We start from the raw sequence: 27,261 nt of genomic DNA on the forward strand, positions 1-27,261 counted from the left end.
TTATAGAAAGAATGAAGCATTTGTGTTGCATTCTATTTTACATTTGTGTTGAGTCGGAGAGTAAAGCAATAAGAATGAAGGTCATTCAAGCAACAATACACATTTATTGGATACTCACTCTGTGCCAGGCACAGGATATAAGGATGAAAAGCTGGTACAGAATCTTAGCACCAGATCATATTAGTTTATAAGGTACCCAGTCAAAGCTCCATCATTGTGATTTTATTCTTCCTTCATTAATCATTAATTCATTTCTTAACCTTTTACTCCATATAAAGAGAGAGAGCAAGCAAGAGTGATTATTTTGATTTACTCAAATTTCTTCTCTAGCAGAGGTCACCAAAATGGACAGTATGATATGAACCCTAGGGCAATCCACTGGGTACAAGAGGAAAACATTTGCATTTCTATTAATATTAATTACATTGATATTTATATTTCTATTTCCATTTTCATATGTTTTAAAATGTAAACAATATATTAGCATAGTGATATATATGTAATTTAGAATAGAGAAATATATTAGTGGCAACCTTTTGTGTTTTACTGATGGAGTGTGCCATTAAGATAATTTAAAAATGACAGCAACATGATACTTATAGAGCAAATTCTATAAAGAGGGCTATTACACTGAGTATAAGCAAAATAAAAAAGAATGCAATAGGAGGTTCTAACCCTTAAATAAAATATGTCATTGCAATTACGCTGTATTACAACTTATTACATTTGAGATAAATTAGAGGAGAGTTCAAGAAACAGTTGTCCAGGATTTATCCTGTTGTTTCAGAAGTGACTTTAACCTCAGGGGACAGAATTTTGAGAGTGAACTGTTCTAAATTTTTTTCAGCCAACTGCAGGAAATTGCTAAATTATACTCTACTGGCTTGATAGAATGAGCACTACCACCAAAGTTGTCCTTAGGAGATGCAGTGGTAGCAGCAGAATGGGCTAGGATGTGGTTAGATCAAGGTAGGATGGTGGTTCTTAACCCGGCTGCACATTAAAATCCTTTGGAAAACCTAGAAAAAATAAAATAAAATGAAGCATGATCCCTACCCCAGAAATCCTGATTTGATTATTCAGGGTTGACTGAGGACTGGGTATTCATAGTGTTCAAGAGCTTATCTTGAGATTCAAATGTGTAACCAAAATCAAGAATCAGAGATGTTGACAAAACCAGTGAAAGGAATTTAACTTTAGGACATCAAAATCTATGTCTGAATCCAATTTCACAATTTACTAGTTATGTAATATTGGAAATCCCTTTGTCTAAGTTCTAACTGAGTTCTAACTTTCCTTCTGAAAAATAAGAATAACAGTAATGACTGTCCTAACCACCTCTCAAAGATGGGGGTGAAGAATAAATGAGGTGTTGTAGGCAAAAGATCTTTTCAAGATGAAAGCAATGTGTTGTTGGTAGGAAAGAGACATGCTCAGAGAGTTACAGGTCTTGATTCTGAGATATCTAAGGTTGTTATAACCAGTGAATATGCTTTAACATCGCATTCATTATTCAGATAATTTCTACCTATTCGCAGTGTCTTCAATTTGATTTTCTTATTGATACTTGGATGAAATCAGGCAATTTTGTAAATTTACCAAAAATAATAATAATTTCAGTCATCACAACTAATACTCATTCAGAAACTTGCATTGTTTCTACTCACATTTCCTAAAAGTGTTTCACGGCTTTACTATAGAATATTTATTTATTTTCAAATAAAAATAAGAGATGCTCAAACATAGCACATCCTGAGTATATTCCACTAAACACTAGTTTTAGGTGTTTTGTAAGTATTACTCTAAGAAGAAGATTCCATGATAAAACAAATTTGTTAATCAAAATCAAATCACTTACTTGACGGCAGGACTTCATAGAATTTTTAATATGCTAAAATCATTGAGAATCTTCAAGAGGATCGGGATACAAGTTGCAGAATTTAGCAAACGTATTTGGTCACAGAGTCTATTCATGTGACACAGAAAAGAGAACAATATTTTAAAGCATACTTTTGGAAATACCAATCTAATATAATGCTACTATGGTGTAGAGGCCAAAATAGAAGATCAAAGATGGATGTGACTTGCCCAAGACGGATTAGGTAGAATCAGTGCTAGGTGCCTGTGACTGAAATCCAGCTTTCTCATCTGAGTCCAGTGTCTTTCTGCTCGACTTCAATGTCTCTGTTACTTTTCCTGTCACTTACTACTTCCCTTTAAGGAAAGAAAACACAAGAACTAATTCTCTGTAAAAGGTATAAAAGTTCTCTCACTGACAATTTTTTCTTCAAATGTCGAGCAGGGGTTTTGGAAAGAAGAGGCTGAGATTTTAAACCTTAAATTACAATGTGCCAAGGGGCTTTGACAACTAATAACTAATGCTATCCCTGCAGAGAAGACAATCAAATTATCCTGGATTCAACATTTCTGGTTTATATAGAAAAAGGGGAAGAAGTTAACACTTTTCTAATATATTGGGCTATATGTATCACCTTGGAAGGGCTTAATAAAGCCAATATGTGAAAATATATGAAAGAATTTAAAAATCTGTTATGCTATTAAACTCTGACTACCACTGAAATTCAAGGCCAAGATAATCTATTTCGTCTGAGACTACAACACTAAACCACTGGTACAATCCACAAAATCTGATGTCACTGTCACTTTATCATTTAAAAAACAAAACAAAATTCTAGTGAACAATCAATTCTAAGTAACCAAGGAAATTTTAAAAAATATTATTTTGCTAAAAAGAACATATACCATGTATTTGGGTGACCCATTAAACATAACAGTGGTCTGACATTATGGTCATCTTATTTAAAACACCAAGAGGCTTATTCCAAAGGTGACAGACAGAGTAATTGTTTTGTTAAGTAGAATATTTGCAAAGGTCAGATACTATACTATTACGTGGAATTTTTAAAGTAGGAAATAAAATTGTTAGGAATCTAAAGAAGTTTTGTAATAAGTATAATCTATTTACAGAAGATAAATGAATATGTGATAAAATTTACTGGAAGAGAGAGAAAAGGTCTAAAATATCCTAAAAAACTGAGAAGTGGAGAAATGGAAAGACATAGCTCTTTCAAATATATGTGGAAGAAGAATTAGTCTTCACCTTTTTGTTTTTAAGGGACAGAGCTATGAATAAAGGGGGGCATTTATAGGAAGATATATTTTAAAGGAATTTTAAGGAAAACATTTTAATGATACTTATTACCTAATAAATAGCTTTCGGGAGGTATTATCCATCCTTAAAGGGGGTTCTATGAGAGGTCAGAGACTGCTTCACATGCTTGCTTTTCTGATGTACCAAGCAAGAGTTGATAAAAGATGATCTTTAAGATAGATACATTAAATTCTGAGATATAAGAAGAATTTCAGGGAGAAAAAGTACCCAATATGGATGGTATGATTCAGGTGGTGCCCAACATTATACCTATTTTACTTCATAAACTAAAAGAGTTATTGTTATTACTAACTCTTTAAAAAATGACTGTGCTCTCAGTAGAGGGCAGTTGCTAGGAGACTTCCTGAATTGTGAGTATTCAGCCATAAAAGTCTAAAGAAATTAATGGAGTTTTATTTTAGACCAGTTTACTTACAGAACTCTGAGAGAATAATATATGGTGGAATTTTTCCTAAGAAGTGACAGAAGGAAGTGGTGCAAATTGCTTTAGAAAGAATAGCATATTTAGAGAAAAATATGCAGAGTGTGGTACAGCTGGTACATCACAGAATCTAAATCATTTGTCCTTCCTTTGTGGGAGGAGAGTAGAAGAGGGGGAAGATACAAAGAGTATGAATGTAGGGTAGGTAAAGGGAAGACGAAGTGGAAAGGAATGACAGAAGGAGAGCATTAATAAATAATTTTGGGTGGAAGCAAGATAATTGGTCTTTTAGGGTGGCTTCAGTGATTTTGTCTCTATTCTCCTTTTCAGGGTTGTTTTGCTTGCAAAGTATAAAATGAATCATTTTCTTTCATTTCCAGTTTCAACTTGGAAGTACTAATTCTGTCTTCCTTACATAAGAGAGGAGAGACCTATTACTGTTGAAGGTTCTTTAAAAAAAAAAAAACTATGCTTTAAAACAAAACAATTAAGGATTATGTCACAGCTATTTTTGAAATCATTATATCTACAATGAATATCAACAAAATGGTAATAAAAAATAGTGTAGTGCCTGGAAAATCCTTTGACGGAATTATTTGGAGCAAGTTGTTTTATTTTTTAAATTTGGAAATAAAACAAAAAATTTAAACAGAACTTCAAGAAATAAGCACATAGCATTTACCATGATTGTACAATAGCAGCAGATGAAGAAATACCAGAAGAGCTGCCTGCAACCAAACTCTTATGGAACCATGAGTCAAAGGTCAAACCAGTAACTATCTAAGACAGTCATTACTTGAGAACGAAATGGTCTTCTTCATTTTTCAGTTTAGCACTATGTAGAATATGGTTATCACAATTTATTCTATTCCCAAGACAACATTTCAAGCAATAAAGTTTATATTCCAGAGAGAAGTTGTTCAGGTCTTATACCTTAATGACAACCGTTCTTGTCCAGAAGATAGAACAATATCATAAGAACAAATTTTACATAAAAAACAAACAAGCAAACAAACAAACAAACAAACAAACAAAAATTCACAATTCCTTGAGAATGAAAGTAGTAGTTGCTTCAGGTGGTAAAGCAGCCCAAAACTCTTAACTTTAACTTTGACTGAAGTCATTAATGATATATTTTTTGCCCATCCAGTTTTCTCATGACAAAGTTCCTTCCTGAATAGTAGCTACTGCCTGAGACACAGTAGGTGGGCAGCACGTACTTATTAAAAAAGCAATTAATGAATGACAATAGTGAATAAAGGAGGAAAGGAAAGCACTGACTGACAAATTCAAGAAAACTAATGAAAACATGTTGCACAAGAGGCAGTATAGCTTGATGGTAATGAGTGGTGCTAGCCAGATTGCCTCAATTTGAAACCCAGTTTTGTCCATTATTAAACATATGACCATGGGCAGGTCAGAAAACCTGTCTACATCTCAGTTCTTTTTTGCTTATATAAAATGTACTGCTGTTGGAAATATGTTACATTACAAAAAAGCCCTTTATAAAAGAACATGGAACTTAGTAAATGCCAGGTCAATATTAGCTATCAAGATTATTACAAAGATCTTATCTAACACAAAGCTTATTGAATACAAAGGTCATTGGCAACTATGAAATTAGACCACTGCGATTAAACACAGCTCTCTAAAGCTGAGGGAAGTAGGCAAATAAATATAAAATTTGGAGATTCAACCTCCAAAACTTGCACAGGTCATAAAAATTAATTTTCTGTTGAGATTGGGGGTTGATCCTCCCCAGACACTTCTCACAAAATTGTTGGAGATAATGGCTCCTTGCAGACATAGATTAGAAGTCCTGTTTTACAAGGATAGACATGTGACTAGACAGATATGCTAATCTTACTTGAGAGCTACCTAGTATTAATTTACAATATTCGATTATTATCCTGTAGATTTTGGCATACAACAGTGAATGGACATCAGGCAGTTTCATTAACACAGTTCCAAATGCTTTGTTGCTTATAATTGCCTTAATTTTGCTTTAGGTTATCATATAACTCCATGGTTCAGAAAGACTGGCTGTGTGTCAATGTCAATCACTGCCTAGGACTCCTGAAGCATGTGAGAAGCTGGCAAACGAAATAGCTATAACCCTGTCTAAGGGGAGGAAAGGAAGAGATTCATTTACACATGTAGCAGAACTCAGATTATAAATTCTTGGAAGTCAGGAGCTGTGTCTATACTGGTTGCACAAAGGACCATGGATATATGCTTATCAGTAAGCCAGGGTGTTGTTTCTGTTGTTATGCAAACCCCACCTCTCCAGCAGTCTATAAATAGTAATTGCTCTCCCTAATAGGAGACACATCATATTGGAAGAACAATAGATAATCTCTATGCCATGTGTATCTAAGAAAATTAATGAAAATTTAGATTTGTTTTGAAAATGTCAACAAAATAGATACATTGTACGTGTACTTTTGAAATCTCTTACTCATAAATCTGCTGTCTCTTCTTTTCAAGTTTTGTCCAAGTTCTAAATTGTGGACCCCTCACAAATTCATATGCTGAAGCCCTAACCTCCCTGTGACTGTATTTGAGGGTAGGCTGTATAGGAGATAATTAAGGTTAAATGAGTTAAAGATGATGCTGTAATCCAATAGGACTGGGCCTTATAAGAAGAGAAAGAGAGAGACAGATCTCTCTCTGCATAAACACCCAGGAAAGGCCACGTGAGGACACAGTGAGAAGGTGGCCACCTGCAAGTCAGGAAGAGAGCCCTCACCAGAAACCTAATCGGTTGGAACCTTGGACTTTGTAGTCTCCAGAATTGTGAGAAAATAAATTTCTGCCGTTTTAAGCCACCCACCCTGTGGTATTTTGTGATGGCAGCCTGAACTGATGAAGACAGTCATACATTGGAAAACAAGAGCTTTATAAATATACACAGTTTTGCTGTAGTCACACTCACCATTAGTAGTCTATCTCCTACTTGCAACCTTCCATCTTTTTGTGCAGCTCCTCCATCTATAATTTTAGTTACATAAATGCTGTTGTCTCCAGGAATGTGTTGGTTCCCCACACCTCCTGCAATACTGAAGCCTAAACCTATAAGAAAGGAACAGAAAATGGAAAGCCTTGTTTTGTTGTTGTAGTTGTTTTTAGAAAATGCAGTTAGCCACATTTTGAGTTTTTAAAAATGAATCCTCAACTTACTGTAACAGCAATAAATAACACTAAAAATTGTATTTCAATCTAGTTTATTTAAATATTTGAAGAATTGTTAATGCAAATGAGGCAAAGATTTTGAAGTCAACCCCGTGTGAGTAGTTTTGTTCTATTTCCAGACTGTATGCCTAACTGCTGTTCCTCAGCTATCCTGTTTATAAGGGTAACTGGCCAGAGCAGGGATCAGGTGAAGGGTGTGGAGGAATCCTAGGCGAGCCAGGAAAAGACAAGTATAGTCCTGCTCATTGTTGAGTCTATGGGCTCATCTTCATTGCTGTTGTTACGCTAGCATAGAGAACAGAAGTACTGCCAATCACTTGGACAGAGACCTGGATACTCTTGATATTTCAAGATGAAAAATAGAATTGTTCAAAAATTGCACAAATTCTGAGGCAAGAGCCATGAATAAGTTACTCTGTTTATATATATGTAATAATTTCAGGGAGAAGATAAGGAAAAGAAGCTAGATGCTTGCCTTTCATGTTTTCTTTTCTTGCCACCCTGTCATATTTTATATTTCCTAGCATTTATTGTTATTAACTGATTAACTGATTGTGAGGCTAGTCACACAAAAAAGTGAATTATTCCAGTATACAGTCTAAAAAATTTTAAAAAGTTCCTTAAAAATTTTCAATTAGAAAATAAAGAATAAAAAGAATGTTAAAAAATTAATTAATTAATTAATTTTTTGAGACAGTCTTGCTCTGTCGCCCAGGCCGGATGGAGTGCAGTGGTATGATCTTGGCTCACTGCAACCTCTGCCTCCCAGCTTCAAGCGGTTCTCCCGCCTCAGCCTGCTGAGTAGTAGCTGGGATAACAGGCACATGCTGCCATGTCTGACTGCTTTTTAAAATTTTTAGTGGACACTAAAAATGTTGGCCAGGCTGGCCTTGAACTCCTGACCTCAGGTGATCTACCTACCTCGGCCTCCCAAAGTGCTGGGATTACAGGCATGAGCCACCACGTCTGGCCAAAAACTTTAAAATGTATACTTAGGCTATATTATTTTTATAATATGGCAGAATATCAAATCATTTTAAACATGGCAATTGTCTCTTTTAAGAGATGATTTTCACTGTACTATGGCTTATACAATTTTAACTTATATTAAACTATGAAGCAATAACAAGAACTAGAGGACAGTCATGTACTGCATAACAATGTTTTGATCAGTGATAGATTACACATATGATGATGGGCCCAAAAGATTATAATGGAGCTGAGAAATGGCTATTGCCAAGTGACATCATAGTCATTGTAACATCATAGCATAATGGTTACTCATGTGTTTGTGGTGATGCGGTGTAAATGAACCTACTGCACTTCTAGTCACATATATAAAGGTATAGCATATACAATTGTAATCAATAAATAATACTTGATAATGATAATAACTATGTTCCTGGTTTATGTATTTACTACACTGTGCTTTTTATTGTTATATTTGAGTGTACCCCTCTCCTTATTAAAAAAAAATGTTAACTGTAGAAAAGCCTCAAGCAGCTCTTTCAGGAGGTATCCTACAAGAAGGCATTATTATTACAGGAGATGACAGATCCCTGCTGTAACATTTCACATGTTATTGCTCCTGAACATCTTCCAGTTGGACAAGATGTGAATGTAGAAGACAATGCTACTGATGATCCTGACCCTGGATAGGCCTAGGCTAATGTGTGTGTTTGTGTCTTCATTTTTAACAAAAAGTTTAACACGTAAAAAAAAAGAAAAAAAATGAAAAGCTTATAGAATAAGAATAGAAAAAAGAAAATACTTTTAGAGCTGTACAATTTGTTTGTTTTAAGCTAAGTGTTATTACAAAAGAGTCAAAAAGTTAAAAAAAGTTCATAAAGTAAAAAAGTTACAGTAATCTAAGGTCAATTATTGAAGCTTTTTAAAAATAAATTTAGTCTAGCCTAAGTGTACAGTGTTTTTCAAGTCTACAGTAGTGTACAATAATGTACTAGGACTTCACATTCACTCATTACTCATTCACTGATTTACCCAGAGCAATTTCCAGTCCTATAGGTTCCACTCATGCTAAATGCCCTGTACAGATGTACCATTGTTTATCTTTTATTTTTTACTGTACTTTTTCTATGTTTAGATATGTTAAGTTACACAAATAGTTATCGTTGTTTTGCAGTTGCCTACAGTACACAGTATAGTAACATGGTATACAGGTTTGTATCCAAGGAACAACAGGCTATACTATATAGCCTAGGTTTGTAGTAGTCTATTCTATTTCAGTTTGCTAAGTATGCTCTATTATGTTCCCATAACAATGATGACATTGTCTAATGATGTATTTCTCAGAATGCATGCCCATTGTTAAATGACACATGAATGTATTTTAAAAAGTTATTATGAGATCATTTTAAAGGAATAATTAATACTCTTTAAACGTATAAGAATTTTTAAAAATCCCTTTCAGAATATGTTTGAATGTTCATTCAGTACAATACTTGCAGCATACATTTTCATTACATTTTACAATCATAGGATAATTAACATGCAAATTACTCAAGAAGATAGATATGGATCAAAGGCCTTTTGACTAAAGACATAATTTCTATAGTTTACTTGACTTAAGACTTTTTTAGAAAAACCACACACCTAGTAAAATAATAAAGCTGTCATTAAAATATTTGGCATTTTATACAACAATAATAAAAAATACTTAAAAATATTAACTCCACTATACTTTTATTGAATAAATATTGGGTAAGGTTATGCGCTCTTAAGATAGCATAAATAGTTAATTGAAAAATGATGGCATAGTAAATTATAAAGCAACATCTCTGGAATTATATTTGAAATGCAGTGATCGTTAAATTAACCATAATAGTTGTTAAAAATAAATGGAAAATTGATTTAAATTGATAGGGCAATTAAAGCAAGTGTTATCTAATTTCCTTGTGATGTGGGTAATTATTTTTATTGATGCTTTGCCACCCCATGGAACAATGAATATATTTGTTTGCCTCAGATTTACAATTTTTTTATTAAGCAAATGATGACCAAAGAGTAAAATACCCCAAATTGGCTTTTCCTATAAAATTTAAAATACATATCAGCTCATGTTTCCCAAAACTGTTACTTTATTATATATGAAAATAGGGAAGTTTTAAAAAATATATTTACAAAAGTTTCTTAGCCACATGCTAAGATCAATCTACCACATTTATAAAAGTACAGAGGTTATTCCAAACTCTGAAAAGAGAAGGTTAAAACAAATTCAGAGACTCCAATTTACATCCACTATGCCAGCAGTAAATGCCACGGTCTTAGCTACAAGAAGAGCTGTAGAAATAAATTACCACCATAAAAACGATTAAGTTCAACAAACACAGCAAGTATGTAGTTGACATTTGAAGTTGAAGACTGCACAAAGACAATGAAGTCACTATGCATACTATAGATAGATAGATGATAGATAGATAGATAGATAGATAGATAGATAGATAGATAAAAATCGAGTAACATTTTTTCTTGAGATTAGGTTTATGTACTTCTTTTTAACTAGTGACTCTGTTCAAGGTGAAGCAAGGTATTTTTAGTAAATGTTCCTCTCAGAGCCAGAGCATGTTTCTGAATGTACGCAACTGGTAATTTTTCCAATTTCCTTTACTTTGACGTAACATGCATGTGTTTAAAAACAATTAAAATTTATTTAATACTTAACCATATTCTAAATATTCAATTCAGATGATAAATAAATCTGTAGTTTATGTCTACATTGAGAATTTATGTTTATTTACAGGTGGAAATATCTATCTGTGCTATAAGATTGCATCTATCCTCATTCATTTATTCATTCACACATCCATTCTTTCAATAAGCATCTCCTGAGTACATACTGTGCATTGCATTACCTGCTGCTATTGAGCGTGGCCAAAGTAAATGTAAAGAATTTTTTTCCATTTTAAATTTTTAGTTGTTATGGATACATAGTATATGTAAATAGGGTGCACGTGATAATTTGATACAAGTATACAATGTGCAATGATCAAATCAGGATAATTGGGATATCCATCCCCTTAAACATTGATCATTTCTTAGTGTTAGGAACATTTTAATTCCACTCAGTTATTTTGAAATACACAATACATTATTAACTATAGCCACCCTATTGCACTACTGAACACTAGAAAGATCTCTTTCTTTTATCTAACTGTATTTTTTATCCATTGACCAGAAACACTATAATAATAATAATGACCCATAAGTGAGTTCATATGAGTGAGTGTAGTTGAAACATGTCTGAAGCAATGTTCTAAACCCAGATAATGCAAGCAATTTGGGGATAGCTATTCTATGAAGACAAATGTGGCCTAGGACCACTGAGCAATACGACCGAACACAAATTACCTGGGTGTTTCTTGCATAGACTCTGTTAAAGCAGGGGAAGGCTCTCTACCTTATAAGACCTAGACTGGCTAAGGCATGCCATGACTAATGCCCCTGTCCCCCATCCCTGTTATTGATCTCACATCTCTTCCCTTCATTAGCTAATTTTTCCCTCCTTCATTCCACTCAAAACACACTTGCATCCTTGATATTTCTTTTTTTATTTTTATTTTTTTCCCTTTAACTTTTATTTTAAGTTCTGGGGTACATATGCAATATGTTCAGGTTTGTCACATTGGTAAATGTGTGCCATGGTAGCTTGCTGCAAAGATCAACCCATCAATGTGATATTATTCCAGCATCCATTAGCTATTCTTCCTGATGCTCTCCTTCCCTGCTTCCCTCCCCTTGACAAGCCCCAGTGTGTGTTGTTTTCCTCCATGTGTCCATGTGTTCTCATCATTCAGCTACCACTTATAAGTGAGAACATGTGGTGTTTGGTTTTCTCTTCCTGTGTTAGTTTGCTGAGAAAGATGGTTTCCAGCTCCACCCATGTCTCTGTAGAGGACATGATCTCATTCCTTTTTATGGCTACATAGTATTCCATGGTGTATATGAACCACATTTTCTACATTCAGTCTATCATTGATTGGCATTTAGGTTGATTCCATGTCTTTGCTATTGGGGATAGTGTTGCAATGAAAATACATGTGTATTTATCTTAATAATAGAATGATTTATATTCCTTTGGATATATACCCAGTGATGGGATTGCTAGGTTGAATTTTTTTCCTCTAGGTCTTTGAGGAATTGCCACACTCTTTTCCACAATGGCTGAACAAATTTATATTCCCATCAACAGTGTAAAAGCATTCCTTTTTCTCCACAACCTCACCAGTATCTGTTGTTTTTTTGACCTTTTCATAATAGCCATTTCACTGGTGTGAGGTGATATCTCACTGTGGTCTTGACTTGCATTTCTCTAATGATTAGTGATGTTGAGCCTTTTTTCATATGTTTGTTGGCAGCATGGGTGTCTTCTTTTGAGAAGTGTGTTTATGTTCTTTGTGCACTTTTTAATGGAGTTGTTTTTTTCTTGTAAATTTGTTTAAGTTCCTTGTAGACTCTGGACATCAGACTTTTGTCATATGAGTAGATTATACAATTTTTCTCCCATTCTGTAGGTTGTCTGGAACTCTGATGATAGTTTATTTTGCTGCGCAGAAGCTCTTTAGTTTAATTAAATCCTGTTTGTCAATTTTTGCTTTCGTTGCAATTACTTTTGGCATTTTCGTTATGAATTCTTGCCTGTGCCTATCTCTTGAATGGTATTTCTTAGATTTTCTTCTAGGTTTGTTATAGTTTTGGCTTTTATACTTAAGTCTTTAATTCATCTTGAGTTAATTTTTGTACAAGGTATAAGGAAGGGATCCAGCTTCAATTTTCTGCATATGGCTAGCTATGGATGCCTTCAGCTTTGTTCTTTTTGCTTAGCAGGCTCTTTTTTCGTTCCATAAGAATTTTATAATAGTTTCTTCTAATTCCGTGAAGAATGTCAATGGTAGTTTGATGGGAATAGCATTGAATGTATAAATTACTTTAGGCAGTATGGCCATTTTTATGATACTGATTCTTCCTATCCATGAGCATGGAATGTTTTTCCATTTGTTTGTGTCATCTCTGATTTCCTTGAGCAATGGTTTGTAGTTCTTGAAGAAGTCCTTCACTTCTCGTTTAGCTGTATTCCTACAGCCTTGATATTTCTGGAGTATTCAGACATAGTCATAGACTGTCAATTTAGGGTCTTTGCTACAGCTGTTCTGCTACATGGAATATGCTTCTTTCAGGGCTTTGTTCAAGTCTCAATTTCTGTAGGAGCTGGAACCTAAGGTCCCTATTTAATGCTGTCCCCTGACTATATATTTTTTTTCCTTATCCTGCTCTAGTTTTCATTTTCCCTTAGCACCTATTACCTTGTAATATACTATATAAGTCATCTACATATTTTGTTTATACGTTTTTTATGTTCTGTCTCCTTGGTGAAAACATAAGCTCTGTGATGACATGGTTTTTTGGTCTATTTTGTACTATGCAAGTAGAACAAAACCAGGTACATAATTGACTCATAAATATGTATTAAGTGAAAGAATGAATGCACAAATGAATATAAGAGGACAAGGAAAGTCCCATGTCTCTGAGAAAGTCCCCCCTTAAAGATGAAATTAGTGGCTTTGAATGAGCAAGGGGCAGAAACAGTGAACCACGGTAGCTGCAGTCAGTAACTGTATAAGGCATCACATTGCCTCAGGTAAACTTTGATGAGCTCTCCATCCTCAGCCTGTACAGGGTTTATGGTAAGCACTGAGCAGGCAATGGGACAACAGCAGAGGCACCTTCACTTTCTGATTCTTTCATCTTATAACTGTGCAAAATTGAGTTTCCATTTCTTTGTAATAAAGGAGTAAGTGTATCTATTATCTGGCAATAATAGATGCTTGATAAATAAAGTGCTCTCAATAAACTGTAAAGTTGTTGGGAAAACATGACACCAACACTTTGGCATAATCTAACTGGTTTGGATGAGTTCTATATTGCTACTAGCATTATGTGAGGGAAGCATGACTTACTTCTTAGAGGAGAAGGGGAATAATTAACAGAAGTTTAGCATTTGGACTGGGTCTCGATAGGTGAAGTTAGAACTGATAAAAGAAAATGCACATTTAAAACCAACATGCCTTCAGATTCCAGGCTGGATAAATGACTAAAGAGTCAACCGTCCTGACTTATGTCACACAGGGCTAATAAAGTCCCACTTTACTGATCTGAAAATTGAAGCAAAAATGCCTGGCAATCAAAACATATATTTATGATACAGTAAGCCAGGGTAGTCCCTACTGAAATGAATACAGTGAGTTCCTGACTCAAATTGGATGAAGATTTGTGTAAGGAACACTGAAAATGGCCAAAATACTGATTTCAGGGAAGCGATAGTTTTGTAACAACGAAAGAAAATTGGTTACCATTTTGAAAAGAAGTGTCCGTGAAAAAGAAATAGCTCTGGACCATCACATGATGACAAACTAGTCCATTATAAAATAAAGTCAGTGAACAGAGTTGGTAGTTCTCACCCCAAAATGCTGATTATAACACCACCTACTGTGGAATGTTGGGCTATTAAGAATAAGACTAAACATTACCGCATGTGGGTCATAAACAAAGCTGACACAGAAAAATGTAAGTAATCATTTCACAAAAGGAAGTATAATCAGTGAATATTTCAGTACTCTAGTAAAAGAAAAAGGCATGCCAAATTTAAACACCTAATTGCTCAAGTAATTAAAAATGACCTGTTTGGCAATCACTTGATGCACATACAGAATTTCAGGATTACATCAATTATGCAAAGCTGGGTTCATCTTTCCAATTTTCTTGCATATCTCCAAGCAGTGATTTCTCATGTCAACATAAGAAATGCAGGCATAAGCACAGGAGAAAGTCTGAACCTGATTAAAGCCTTTAACTGAAAGTTTTTCCACACAAAATCTTTTTCCCATGCTGTGAAAAGAGAACACCATGAACGGATCATGGTTCACTCTTTTCCCTTGCTGCCCGCCTACGCTGAGGAGGAGGTGTCAGTGAGAGGTGGGGCCTGAAGCAGAAGCTTGGCAGCAGAGATTGATACTGTGCTGAAGCTCAGAATAAACACTTAAATGCTTTGAAAAGTCATCTGAATACAATGTACCCGAATATTCTTTGTGGGTGTAGAGAACTAAGCCCCATGATGTCTTATAATCATTCAATGAGTTGGTTCAACTTTATTTCATGTGACTTTCTTAGGAGAGGGCTCTGGGTCATCTCTAAATAATTCAAAATTATTAAGCATACTGGTCCTGTCAGAGTTTATTTAGGATCTGCTAGGTAAGGTGTTTACTGCTTTACAGAAAGCACTAGTAGTTTTCTGCCCATTCTGTCTACATGGTTTTATTAAAGGAAACACAGAACGTATCTTGAACCCTGGCTGGCCCTGTCTGAGAAAATATCCATCCTCACAGGAAACTTAACTTATGAATTTGTAAACGTTTCAGTTAAAAAACAACAAAAAAAACCCTTCCCTATAGGAACTGGTCTACACTGATAAGAGTCTACTTGACATCTCTTCCTTTTTAGAAAGAAAATTTTGCTTTAACAAATACCAAAAAAAAGTATCTTTTATTTTAATTTGAGAGAGTAGTTAATCACACTGGCAACTGCCAATACAGTTAATTAAAAGCCAAAGCATTATCTTCTTACTCTTAGGATATTCTTTGGATTCCAAAGACAAAATTTGAGGTTGAAAGAAGTGATTCTGTTTAAAATTTCTAAGGCACTGACAAAGCATCTTCAATCCTGCTTGAAGAACTGCTACAGATCACCCAATTAACTTACTATAGCCACAGCCCAAAACTTTTTCTCCTACTACATATCTTGTAATACCCACTCATACCTTTAGCACATTGCTTTAATACCTATTTTATTCTGAAAAATTCACATTTCTATACCTATCCTTTCTGCTTTCCCTTTGTTCAAAGGAAGAAATATTATTTATCTTTTGTAAAATGAAATCTTCCCCTCTGCTTTAGGACTTTACTTCTTTCTTTCTTTTTTTTTTTCTCTCTCTCTTTAGAGTATTCAGTTCCTGCCTCAATGCTTTTCTTCTTTTATGGATTTGGCCATTCCTCTGTCCTGTCCTGAAAAGATCTCTTCAACTTGCCACAGCCTCCTTACCATAATAACTGAAGTTTTTAGACACTGATCTGTAGTGCTACCTCTAGTTCTATATTATAAACCATCCTTAATCCCATCCATCTGGCCCCATACACCACATTCTACTCACATTGCATCTGTTATAGGTTGAATTATGTCCCCCAGAAAGATGTGCTGAAGTTCTAACTCCTGGTACCGTGAATGTAATTAACCTTATTTGGAAAGAAGTTCTTTGCAGATGTGACTTAAGAAGATGAGGTGACATTGGATCAGGGTAGGATTAGGGTCCTATGATTGGTGCCCTTATAAGAAGAGGAAATTTGGACACAGAAATAAAAAATACACAGGGAGGAATTTATGTGGTAAGTGACATGGCGATTAGAATGATGAATCTATAAGCCAAGGAACATCAAAGATTGTAAGCAACCACTAAAAGCTAGGGAAGAAGCGTGGAACAAACTTGCATTTCTAAGTTGTACTCCAGTAGAACTAACTTGTGCCAGCCTTTCTTCCTCTATTTAACTCATTAAACACTTACTGATGACTACTTATGCGTCAAGTAGCAGCCTAAATATTGTTGTTACATCAATGAATTAGAGATCTAGTGTTCTTGTCCTCATGCAGCTTATTTTCTACTACAGAATAGGACAAGTATAAAAATCATGAAAATGCACTGTGGTAAGTGCTGCTATGAGAGGAATAGTGGCTATGGGAGCATATAGGTGGGCGGTCTACCTTGGGCTAGAGGGAGTAGTGTCAGAGAAGAATAACTGCGGGTCATTATATGCAATCTGAGACCTGGAAGATAACAATGAACCAAGAAAATAAGGGAGTGGGAAGAGATCATCCCTGCAGAGGGAAACATATACTCAAAGACCCAGCATTGAGAGAAAACATGGCTTAGTTGAGAAACTGAAAAATGTTTAGGTGAAAGTAACAAGTAGTTTTAGGCGGAGTGCAGCCTCAATGAGAAAAAGAACCATGACTGTAGAACCATGTCTGTAGAACCACTAATGTACATTCAGCCCTTGATACTTGGATATCAAGAAATATCCAAGTATCCAATAAGTGAATAAATGGGGATAAGAGGTCACTCCCTCCACTGAATTAGAAGAGGAGGAAAGGACATTGGAGATGAATGCTAAGATTGTAGGATAATAACAGGACACTAAAGAAGTTCTCATCTTCCGTTTACTCTGGTAACAAGAAAGGATGATCATCAATCAAGAATGAGGGAAGTAGTGAGGCCAGAGAATGAAGAAAGTGCAGATGTGTTGGAATAGCTATTAGGGAAAATGGAAGATATAACTGCTTAGAGAATTGCATAAAATGGCAAAGAGCTGTGTTGATTGTCTAGTGAGGGTTTGGAGACTGTAGATTAATAATAGCACCGTTCTAGGTTTTTTTTCCTCCAGTAATTCTCAGAAGTCTAGATATAAGCATGGAAAACATAGGCAGTTAGATTGAATTGCCTTACATATTAATCTCTTATGTGCACTGATCTTTCCTTTTTAACAAAATTATACGATCCTAGAAAGTAGGGGTTGCACAAAATAGACTATGTTAGCACAGTGCTGACATACAGTAATTGTTCAATAAATATTTGCAGAAAGAATTAATGACTGAATTGTTCAAAGACCAAATGGTCATATCTCATAGGTATACTTTCAAATGTCAAGCATCCCACATTAAGAAAGATATGTATGCTTTAGTTGATTGCTTTAGCTCAAGGGGGAAAAAGTACATGTTGAGCATTTTTCATGTGCCAACTACTATATTGGGTGGTGAAGAATTAATGAAGTGTATGTCAGTCTCTTCCCTAAAGGAACCACTAAAAATGACCAATGACAGACACAGTTACATTTCTTTACTCAGAGAACCATCATTGACCAAATTGTTTTCATCCTTAAAGATCAAATAGTCAAACCACAAGTTGGTTGCTTATGGGGCTGTATGATAGAATGTGATTAGATGCTGTCCTACTTGTTTATGGACTACTTCATTATACTTGAAATGGAATATCCTCCAAGCTGCCATCATTAAAATATAACCAAATTATAGGCACTGCCTCTAGCTATCAACCACATCTGTCTGTGCAGTTTTTCCAAGTTAATTCTTGCTGCCATGCAAACCAAGGTCATTAAACACTGACCTCTGAATACTGTCTACACTGTCTTGGAAGTATGCAGATTCCAGCACACAAAGCCACAAAAGTTATGTAGATTATTTAAAAGATGTAAAAATCATTTCACGTGTTGAAGTTTGATGAGGATGTCCCACTGGTAGGGTTATTGCTGGAGAAAGCAAGCTGAAATATCTGAAGGGTAATTGGGTGGATATTGAAAAATTTCCATTAACAAAGGCCTGTATTCAGTAACATCTCCTTTGAAAAGTTCTTCCTCCTAATCGCCACTCCTTTAACTTAAAAGTAATCTCTCTCTCCACTGACTACATATAATGGTTTATCTGTCTTTATCTCATTTTTAATGATACATCATTTTCTACATAGAATTAGAATATAGTTATTTATAGGAATGGTCAATATTTAGAACATTTAACAGCTGGTATGAAATGAACACTAACCAATCACAATAGGTAGCTGCCATAAATAACTGCTGTGATATGTACAAATATGTCGTAGGAATATCTCATTCCCCCACATTGGATAGTTACCACTTTGAAGGTAGAGGGGAAAATAACCCTTTTATTTTGGATGCCCAGGGGTTTCATGAACAAAGTAGATACTTGAAAACTAATTTTTTATTTTTATTTTAAAAGACAGGGGTCTATGCTATGTTTTCCAGGCTGGACTTAAACTTCTGAGGTGAAGGGATTCCCCCAACCTCAGCTTTCCAAGTAGCTGGAACTATAGGTGAGCACCACTGTACCCAGCTTCAAAACTAGTTTTTAAAATGAATTACTGAACTAAATAAAGATCACTGGATCTTTTTTCCATAAGCATACTTTAACAAACCATGCAAGAAACGGATCAGGGGTAAAATAATTTAGTGAGCTACTTTGTCATGCATTAAAACAACACTCAATTCCAGGCTATCTTAGTTTCCTAGGGCTGCAATAACAAAGTACTAAAAAGTAAGTGTCGTAACTAACAGAAATTTACTATCTCAAAGTTCGGCAGGCTAGAAGACCGAGGTCAAGGAATTAGCAGGGTTGAGTCCTCCTGAAAGTTATAAGAGTAAATCTATTCCATGCCCCTCTTCTGGATTCTGGTGATTTGCTGGTAGTATTTGGCACTCCTTATCACATAGATGCATCACCCTGATCTCAGTCTTCATCTTCACATGAATTCTCCCTATATGCATGTCTGTTTCTGTGTCCATTTTCTTTTTTTGTAAAGACACTTGCCATATTGGAATAGAGTCTACCATTAGGACCTCATCTTAATTTGACCATTAGTAAAGACCTTAGTTCCAAATAAGGTCACATACATAGGAAATGGGGGTTAAGACATCAACATCTTTTTTAGAGACACAATTCAACTCATAACACTGGCACTGGGAAACAAAAATATGAACAGCACACAGTTCCTATTGTCAAGGATTTCTCAGACCAAGGTGGAAAGAATTATAAATAAACAGCATATGTTAGTACATTGGAAAAAATGAAGAAAGGCAGGTTGTATCATGCAAAACTTCTGAACTTCCAGGAGATAATGACAGTCAAGTGCAAGTCTACATGTAGAAATAGAGGCTCATGAGGCTCCAGAAGTGCCATGTTAAAAAGTTTAGACCTTATATTAGTGGCAATGAGGAGGGAGACTTTGAAAAATTTTAACCATGAAAATGACTTGATCAGATTTGCTCTCCCTCCATTTTCCTTGTTAATGCTTGCTGTTGTTTAAAAAATACATCAAGCTATCCTAAGAAAAAAAGAACAAAACTGGAAGAATCACGTTCCCTGACTTCAAATTATGCTACAGAGCTATAGTAACCAAAACAGCATGATACTGGCATAAAAACAGACACATAGACAAAGGTAACAGAATAGAGAGCCCAGAAACAAATCTATACATCTAGAATGAACTCATTTTTGACAAAGGTGCCAAAACATACACTAGTGAAAAGAGAGTCTCTTCAATAAATGGTGCTGGGAAAACTGGATATCCATAGGCAGAAGAATGAAACTAGACCCCTAACTATCGCCATATACAAAAATCAAATCAAAATGGATTAAAGACTTAAATCTAAGACCTGAAACCATGAAACTACTCTAAGAAAACATTGGGGAAAATTTCTACGACATTCGTTTGGGCAAAAATTTCTTGAACAATACCCCACAGGCAAATACAACCAAAGCAGTTAATGGACAAATGGGATCACATCAAGTTAAAAGGCTTCTGATAGTAAAGGAAACAATCAACAAAGTAAAGAGACAGCCCAGAGAATGGGAGAAAATGTTTATAAACTACACATTTGGCAAAGGATTAGTAACAAGAATATGTAAGGAACTCAAACAACTCTATAAGAAAAAACTCAATAATCTGATAAAAAGATGGGCAAAAGATCTGAATGGGTATTTCTTAAAGGAAGACATACAGATGGTAAACAGACATATGAAAGGTGCTCAACATCATTAATCATCAGAGAAATGCTTATCAAAGCTACAATGAAATGTCATCTCACCCCAGTTAAAATGGCCTATGTCCAAAAGAAAGGTAATGACAAATACTGGCTGGGATATGGGAAAAAGGTAACGCTTGTACACTGTTGGTGGGATGTAAATTAGAACAACCACTATGGAGAACAGTTTGGACATTCCTCAGAAAACTAAAAATTGAGCCACTATATGATTCAGCAATCCTACTTACAGCTACCAAAAGAAAGCAAATCAGTATGCTGAAGCGATATCTGCACTCTCATGTTTATTGCAGCACTGTTTACAATAGCTAAGATTTTGAAGCAACCTAAGTGTCGATCAACAGATGAATGGATACAGAAAATGTGGTACACATACACAATGGAGAACTATTCAGCCACAAAAAGAATGAGATCCCGTCATTTGCAACAATATGGGTGGAACTGGAGATCATTATGTTAAGTGAAATAAGAAAGACAAACATCTCATGCTCTCACTTAGTTGTAGGATCTAAAAATCAAATCAATTGAATTCATGGACATACAATAGAAAGTAAAGGATGGTTACTAGAGGCTGAGAAGGGTAGTAGGGAGCTTGGCAGGGAAAGTAGGGATGGTTAATATGTACAAATAAATAGAAAGAATGAATAAGACCTACTATTTTATAGTCCAACAAGGTGAGTAAAGTCAATAATAACTTAATGTTTAAAAATAACAAAAAGAGCATAATTGGATTGTTTGCAACTCAATGGACAAATGCTTGAGAAGATGGATACCCCACTCTCCATGGTAGGCTTACTTCACATGGCATGCCTGTATCAAAATGTCCCATGTACCCCGTAAATATATATAACTACTATGTACTCACAAAAATTAAAAGTAAAAAAATAAAATAAAATAAAAATACTTAAAGAGGCAAAAAACTATTATCAAACTTACTGCCTTATTTCTGACTATATATTTAAAAGCCTTTTATGCTCAATTCAGGCATTCTATTACTACACATTTCAAGTGAATATCATGGGCACTTTTAAGCACCTAACACATTTTTCTTTCTACAAACTTCACAAAAAGACCTGTCAAGAAAATCATTCTAAATCCAACAATGCACAGCACCTCATGCCTTATTTCTACTTCTTTCTTCATGATAGAAAATATAGTCAGCCTTTAACTTGGCCTGATAAAAACTGTAAAGACTATGCCAAATAAGACTGGGTGCAGTGGCTCACGCCTGTAATCCCAGCATTTTGGGAGGCCAAGGTAGGCGGATCACTTGGGGTCAGGAGACGAGCCTGGCCAACATGGTGAAATCCCATCTCTACTGAAAATACAAAAAATTTAGCTGGGCATGCTGGTGCATGCCTGTAGTCCCAGCTACTCAGGAGTCTGAGGGATAAGAATTGCTTGAACCCAGGAGACGGACATTGCAGTCAGCCGAGATGGTGCCACTGCACTCCAGCCTGGGTGACAGAGCAAGACTCCAACTAAAAAAAAAAAAAAAAGGTGCGTCAAATAGTCCCTCATACAAACAGGAAGCCCAAATTGTTTATCAGAAAAGAAGAGGTGACAATTTTAGATATTGAGAATATTGAAGTACTTGCCAGAAGTCAGATTTCAGGCTTTGGGAAGCCATGGCGGGTGGATCACTTGTGGTCAGGAGTTCGATACCAGCCTGGCCAACATGGTGAAACCCCATCTCTACTAAAAATACAAAAAAAATTAGCCGGGCGTGGTGGTGTGCACCTCTAATCCCAGCTACTCAGGAGGCTGAGGCATGAAGAATCACTTGAACCTGGGAGGTGGAGGTTGCAGTGAGCTGAGATCCCACCACTGCACTCCAGCCTGGGTGACAGAGTGAGACTCCATCTCAAAAAAAAAAAAAAAAAAAAAAAGAAAGAAAGGAATACAATTAAAGTGGAGGAGGAGCACACTCTGGTCTTGGAATTCCATTTGAGAATTTAGAAGTGTCATGTTTATAATTTTTCAATTTTGTTTGTTGTTGGCTTGTTGTAAAGCAATATAAAATATTTTTGTTATAAAATAAAATAAATAAAAAATACACCAAATTAGAAGCAGCCTAATGATGGCTGACTAGAGGAATTTTGTACTTGTCTGCTCTACTCCAAAGAACCAAAGTAGTGAGTAGATAATCACACTTCATATAGTTCCCTCAAGAGAAAATACTGGAATGTAATAAATTCAACAGAAAAGTGACACAAAATACCTAAAGCAAGGAAGAAAAAGGAAGCAAGGCATCCTGCTTGACCAGGATCAGCTGGGAGATAAGAGAGACTCCTCAATATGGGAGAAGTATAAATGAGACATCTTTAGTGGTCCACATTCCCACTGTGGACTCCTGCAATCCTAGACATGGAAGAACCCCTCAACTCTTGTGGGTCCTGAAACTAACATAAGGATCTATGGAGAAATTCTGTAATGGCACTGCTCCAAGAAGGGAGGTTGCACTGGGTCTTACACACTCTGTGACACCTAAGCAGCTACAGCAAGTCATCATTTTAGAGTCCTGCCTCCAACAGTCTGTGTACTGCCCTGGAACCCAGCAGTGCCAGGGCTAAGGTGCAAGATAATTGTGGACTGTAATACCTGGGTCTCAGCCATAAGGAAGGTGTGGGCTACTTCAGCCAGGGCTCAGGCAAATAGTTCCTGAACAAGGCTTGAACTACAGCTATTGGGGACTGAAACATAAGTAAGGTAGTGGCTATCACAACATGAATTGAGGCATGAGTGCTGCCGGGGATGAGGCATGAGTGATGTAAACATTCCCGCCTTGCCAGCAGTCCAAACTTCCACAGTGGCAGGACAGCAGTGTGGCTACTACCAGTCACACCTGAGCATTCTGCTGGTGGCCTGGGAATCATGACATCTCTGCCTACCGTAGCTGGTGCTGGCATCCACCATTAGGAGGCCTGAGGACAAGCATGCCTGGCCTGGCTTTGTCCCTTCTTCCACCCTCTGGGCCAGGGCCCAGCCCAGTCTATCACCATTGGTACCTGAAAAAATCCAAGTGCTTGAGATTGGGTCTACCCAGCCAGCCACTTACTCCTCAGCTGGCACCTATCTGCATGTACCACCTGTGGGCCTGGAGACTGGCTAGCCCAGCCCATCACAGCCACTGCCAATGCCAGTGTACACCACTCAGGACCTAGAGGGTTGTCCTACCACTATCACTGCCATTGTCCATGCCATGCCAAGTTCCCAGGGGCCTAATAACCTGCCCACCTGCCTGGCTCACTGCTGCCACTACTGACACTGAATAAGGCCCAAGAATTGGCCCACCTCGACCCCCTAACATTAGTGTAACCATACACTATATTGGGGCTCAAGAACAGACATGCTCAGCTCACTGCTGCCACCATTGGGGCCCCAAGATTGGACTGCTTGGCATCCCAATCCCCAGTAGAACTTCATCATATCTTCCACTTATAACTGCACTGTACGCCACCAAGGAAATCACAGATACAAATAATGCTGTTTACAGCCAAAAGAAAAATCATACAAAGACTACACTATTGCACACACCAAGAATCAAAGCCAAAGTGCCCTACAAAGCCAACACCATAGATACATCTTCAGGAAAAAAGTAATCCCCCACAAAAGCAAATTCAAAAAATGAGAAGTGACTTATACCAGATCACACAGATATCAATGTAGTGACACTGGAAACTTTAAAAAAAACTCAATATGATAATGTCAAAGAAGCATAATTCTCTAGTAACAGATCCCAAGCAAAAAGAAACATGAGTAAATCAATAAAAGAATTCATATTATTAATTCTAAAGAATCTCAGTGATATAGAAGAGAATTACGAAAACCAATACAAAGAAATCAGAGAAACAATTCAGGATATGAATGGCAAATTTATCAAAGAGATAGATATCATAAAAAAGAACCAAACAGAAATTCTGAAACTGACAAATTCATTGAATATAATAGAAAATACATTTGAAAGCTTCAACAATAGATTAGATGAAGAAGAATCTCAGAACTTGAAGAATGATCTTTTGCAATAAACCAGTCAGACAAATAAAGAAAAAAGAACAAAAGAGAATGAACAAAGCCTTCATGACACATGGGACACCATAAAGGGACCAAATATTCAAATAATCAGGGTCTCAGAAGATGAAGAAAGGATGAAAGGGTTAGAAAAACTATTTAACATAATATTGCATGGAAACTTCCCAAGTCTAGCAAGAGAATTAGACATCCAGATACAGGAGGCTCTGAGATATACTTACAGATAGAATCCACAAAATATCTTCTTCATGGCACATTACAGTCAAACTGTCTAAAGTCAAAGACAAAGAATGCTCAAAGCATCAAAAGTGTCTAGTCACCTATAAGGGAATCTCCACTAGACTAAAATTGGTTTCTCAGTAGAAACCATACAAGGCAGGAATAAATGGAATGATATATTGAAAGTTTCAAAAGAAAAACTGCCAGCCAATGATACTATGTACAGAAAAATTGTGCTTAATAAATTAAGAAAAAATATAGTCTTTTACAAAGAAGAAAAAACAGGAAATTCAACACCACTAGACCAGCTCTATAAGAAATGCTCAAGGGAGTCCTAAACCTGGAAGGAAAAGGACTAATCTGCCATTATGAAAACACACAAATGTATAAAACTCACTGGTAAAGCATATATACAAAGGAAAAAGAGAAAGAACTCAAATAGTATCATGACAGAAAGCTACCAAACCAAAATGGAAAATAATAAAAGAAAAATAAAGGAACAAAGAACGTACAGAACAACCAAAAAACAATTAACAATATGACAGGAACAAAACCTCACATATCAATATTAACCTTGAATGTAAACAGATTAAGTTCTTTACTTAAAAGATAGAGACTGGTTGAATGGTTACAAAAACATGATCCAACTATATGCTGCCTATAAGAAACATACTTTACCTATAAAAACACATGAAGACACAAAATAAAGGGATGAAAAAAGATACTCCATAATAACAAAAACCAAAAGTGAGTAAGAGTAGCTATCCTTATATTGGACAAAACAGACTTCAAGAAAAAAAAAACAGTAAAAAAGTGAAATAAGAAAATTATATCATGATAATAGGGAATCACTGCAGCAAGAGAATGTAACAATTCTAAATATACATGCACCCAGCACTGGAGCACCCAGATTCATAATAAAAATATAACTAGTTCTGAAGGGAAAGATAGATTCTAATACAATAATAGTGGGGTACTTCAATATCCCACTTGGCATTAGACAGATCATCTACACAGAAAATTAACAAAGAAATGTTAAAGTAGACTTTAGATAAAATGGACCTAACATACATTTGCAGAATATTTTATCAAATGACTGCAGAATACATTGTTCTTATCAGCACATGAAACATTATACAGGATAGAAGATATGTTACGTCACAGAACAAGTCTCTACAACTTAAAAAATCAAAATCTTATCAAGTATATTCCCAGATCACATGGAATAAAACTATAAATCAATAACAAGAGCAACTTTGGAAACTATACAAGTACACGGAAATTAAACAACATGTTCACGTTCTTAAATAATCATTGGGTCAACATAGAAATCAAGATGAAAATCAAAAAAGTTCTTAAAAAAATTGAAAATGAAAATACAACATACCAAAATCTGTAAGATACAGCAAAAGCAGTACTAAGAGGGAATTTTATAGCAATAAACATCATAAACAATCTAAAAATGCAACTCAAGCAATTAGAAAAGCAAGAACAAACTCATCCCCAAATTAACAGAAAGAGAGAAATAATAAAGGTAAGAGTAGAACTAAACAAAGTAGGCTTAAAGAACAATATAAAGGATCAACAAAATGACACACTGGTTCTTCAAAAAGAGAAAATTGATAAACTACTACCTAAAATAAAAAAGAAGAGAGAACACCTAAATAAACAAAATCAGAAAAGAAAGAGGAGACATGACAATTGATAACATGCATTAGTCTGTTTTCGTACTGCTATAAATAACTGCCTGAGATGGGGTATTTTATAAAGGAAAGAGGTTTAATTGACTAACAGTTCAACCTGGCTGGAGAGGCCTCAGGAAACTTACAATCACAGCAGAAAGCGAAGGGAAAGCAACACAAGGCAGCAAGAAGGAGAAGTGCCAAGCAAAGGGGTAAGAGCCCCTTTTAAAACTGTCAGATCTCATGAGAACTCACTCATTATCACAAGAACAGCATGGGGGAAACCATGCCCATGACTCAACTATGTCTACCTGGTCTCTCCCTTGACACGTGAGAATTATGGGATTACAATTCAAAATGAGATTATGTGGATTTTATGTGGAAATTACGTGGATTACAGTTCAAAATGAGATTTGGGTGAGGACACAAAGCCTAACCATATCATTCTGCCCCCGGACCCTCCCAAATCTCATGTCCCTTTCATATTTCAAAACTAATCTTGCCTTCCCAACAGTCTCCCAAAGTCTTAATTCATTCCAGTATTAACCCAAAAGTCCAAGTCCAAAGTTTTATCTGAGACAAGGCAAGTTCTTTCAACCTATGAGCCTGTAAAACCAAAATCAAGTTATTTACTTCCTTTATATAGTGAGGGTACAGGCATTGGGTAAATGCTCCCATTCCAAGTGGGAGAAATTGGCTAAATCAAAGGGGCTACAGGCCCCATGCAAGTCCAAAATCCATGAGGGCAGTCAAATCTTAAAGCTCCAAAATATCTCCTTTGACTCCATGTCTTATATCCAGATCATGCTGATGCAAGAGGTGCATTCCCATGGT

The 27,261-nt window shown here is 35.8% G+C and overlaps 1 protein-coding gene across 17 annotated transcripts in view; it reads right to left on the minus strand.

Annotated features, from left to right (window-relative positions):
- The window catches only part of DLG2 (discs large MAGUK scaffold protein 2), a 2,210,459-nt gene that overhangs the window by 539,632 nt on the left and 1,643,566 nt on the right, over positions 1-27,261 (minus strand). For all 17 annotated transcript variants that reach the window (XM_032167965.2, XM_032167963.2, XM_032167975.2 and 14 more), the window contains one exon: positions 6,550-6,686. In XM_032167965.2, the coding sequence (XP_032023856.1) occupies positions 6,550-6,686 (137 nt within the window). The remainder of the gene's footprint in view (positions 1-6,549; positions 6,687-27,261) is intronic.

The sequence above is a fragment of the Hylobates moloch genome, unplaced genomic scaffold (genome assembly GCF_009828535.3).
Source record: "Hylobates moloch isolate HMO894 unplaced genomic scaffold, HMol_V3 SCAFFOLD_11, whole genome shotgun sequence".
Taxonomy (NCBI): Eukaryota; Metazoa; Chordata; class Mammalia; order Primates; family Hylobatidae; genus Hylobates; species Hylobates moloch.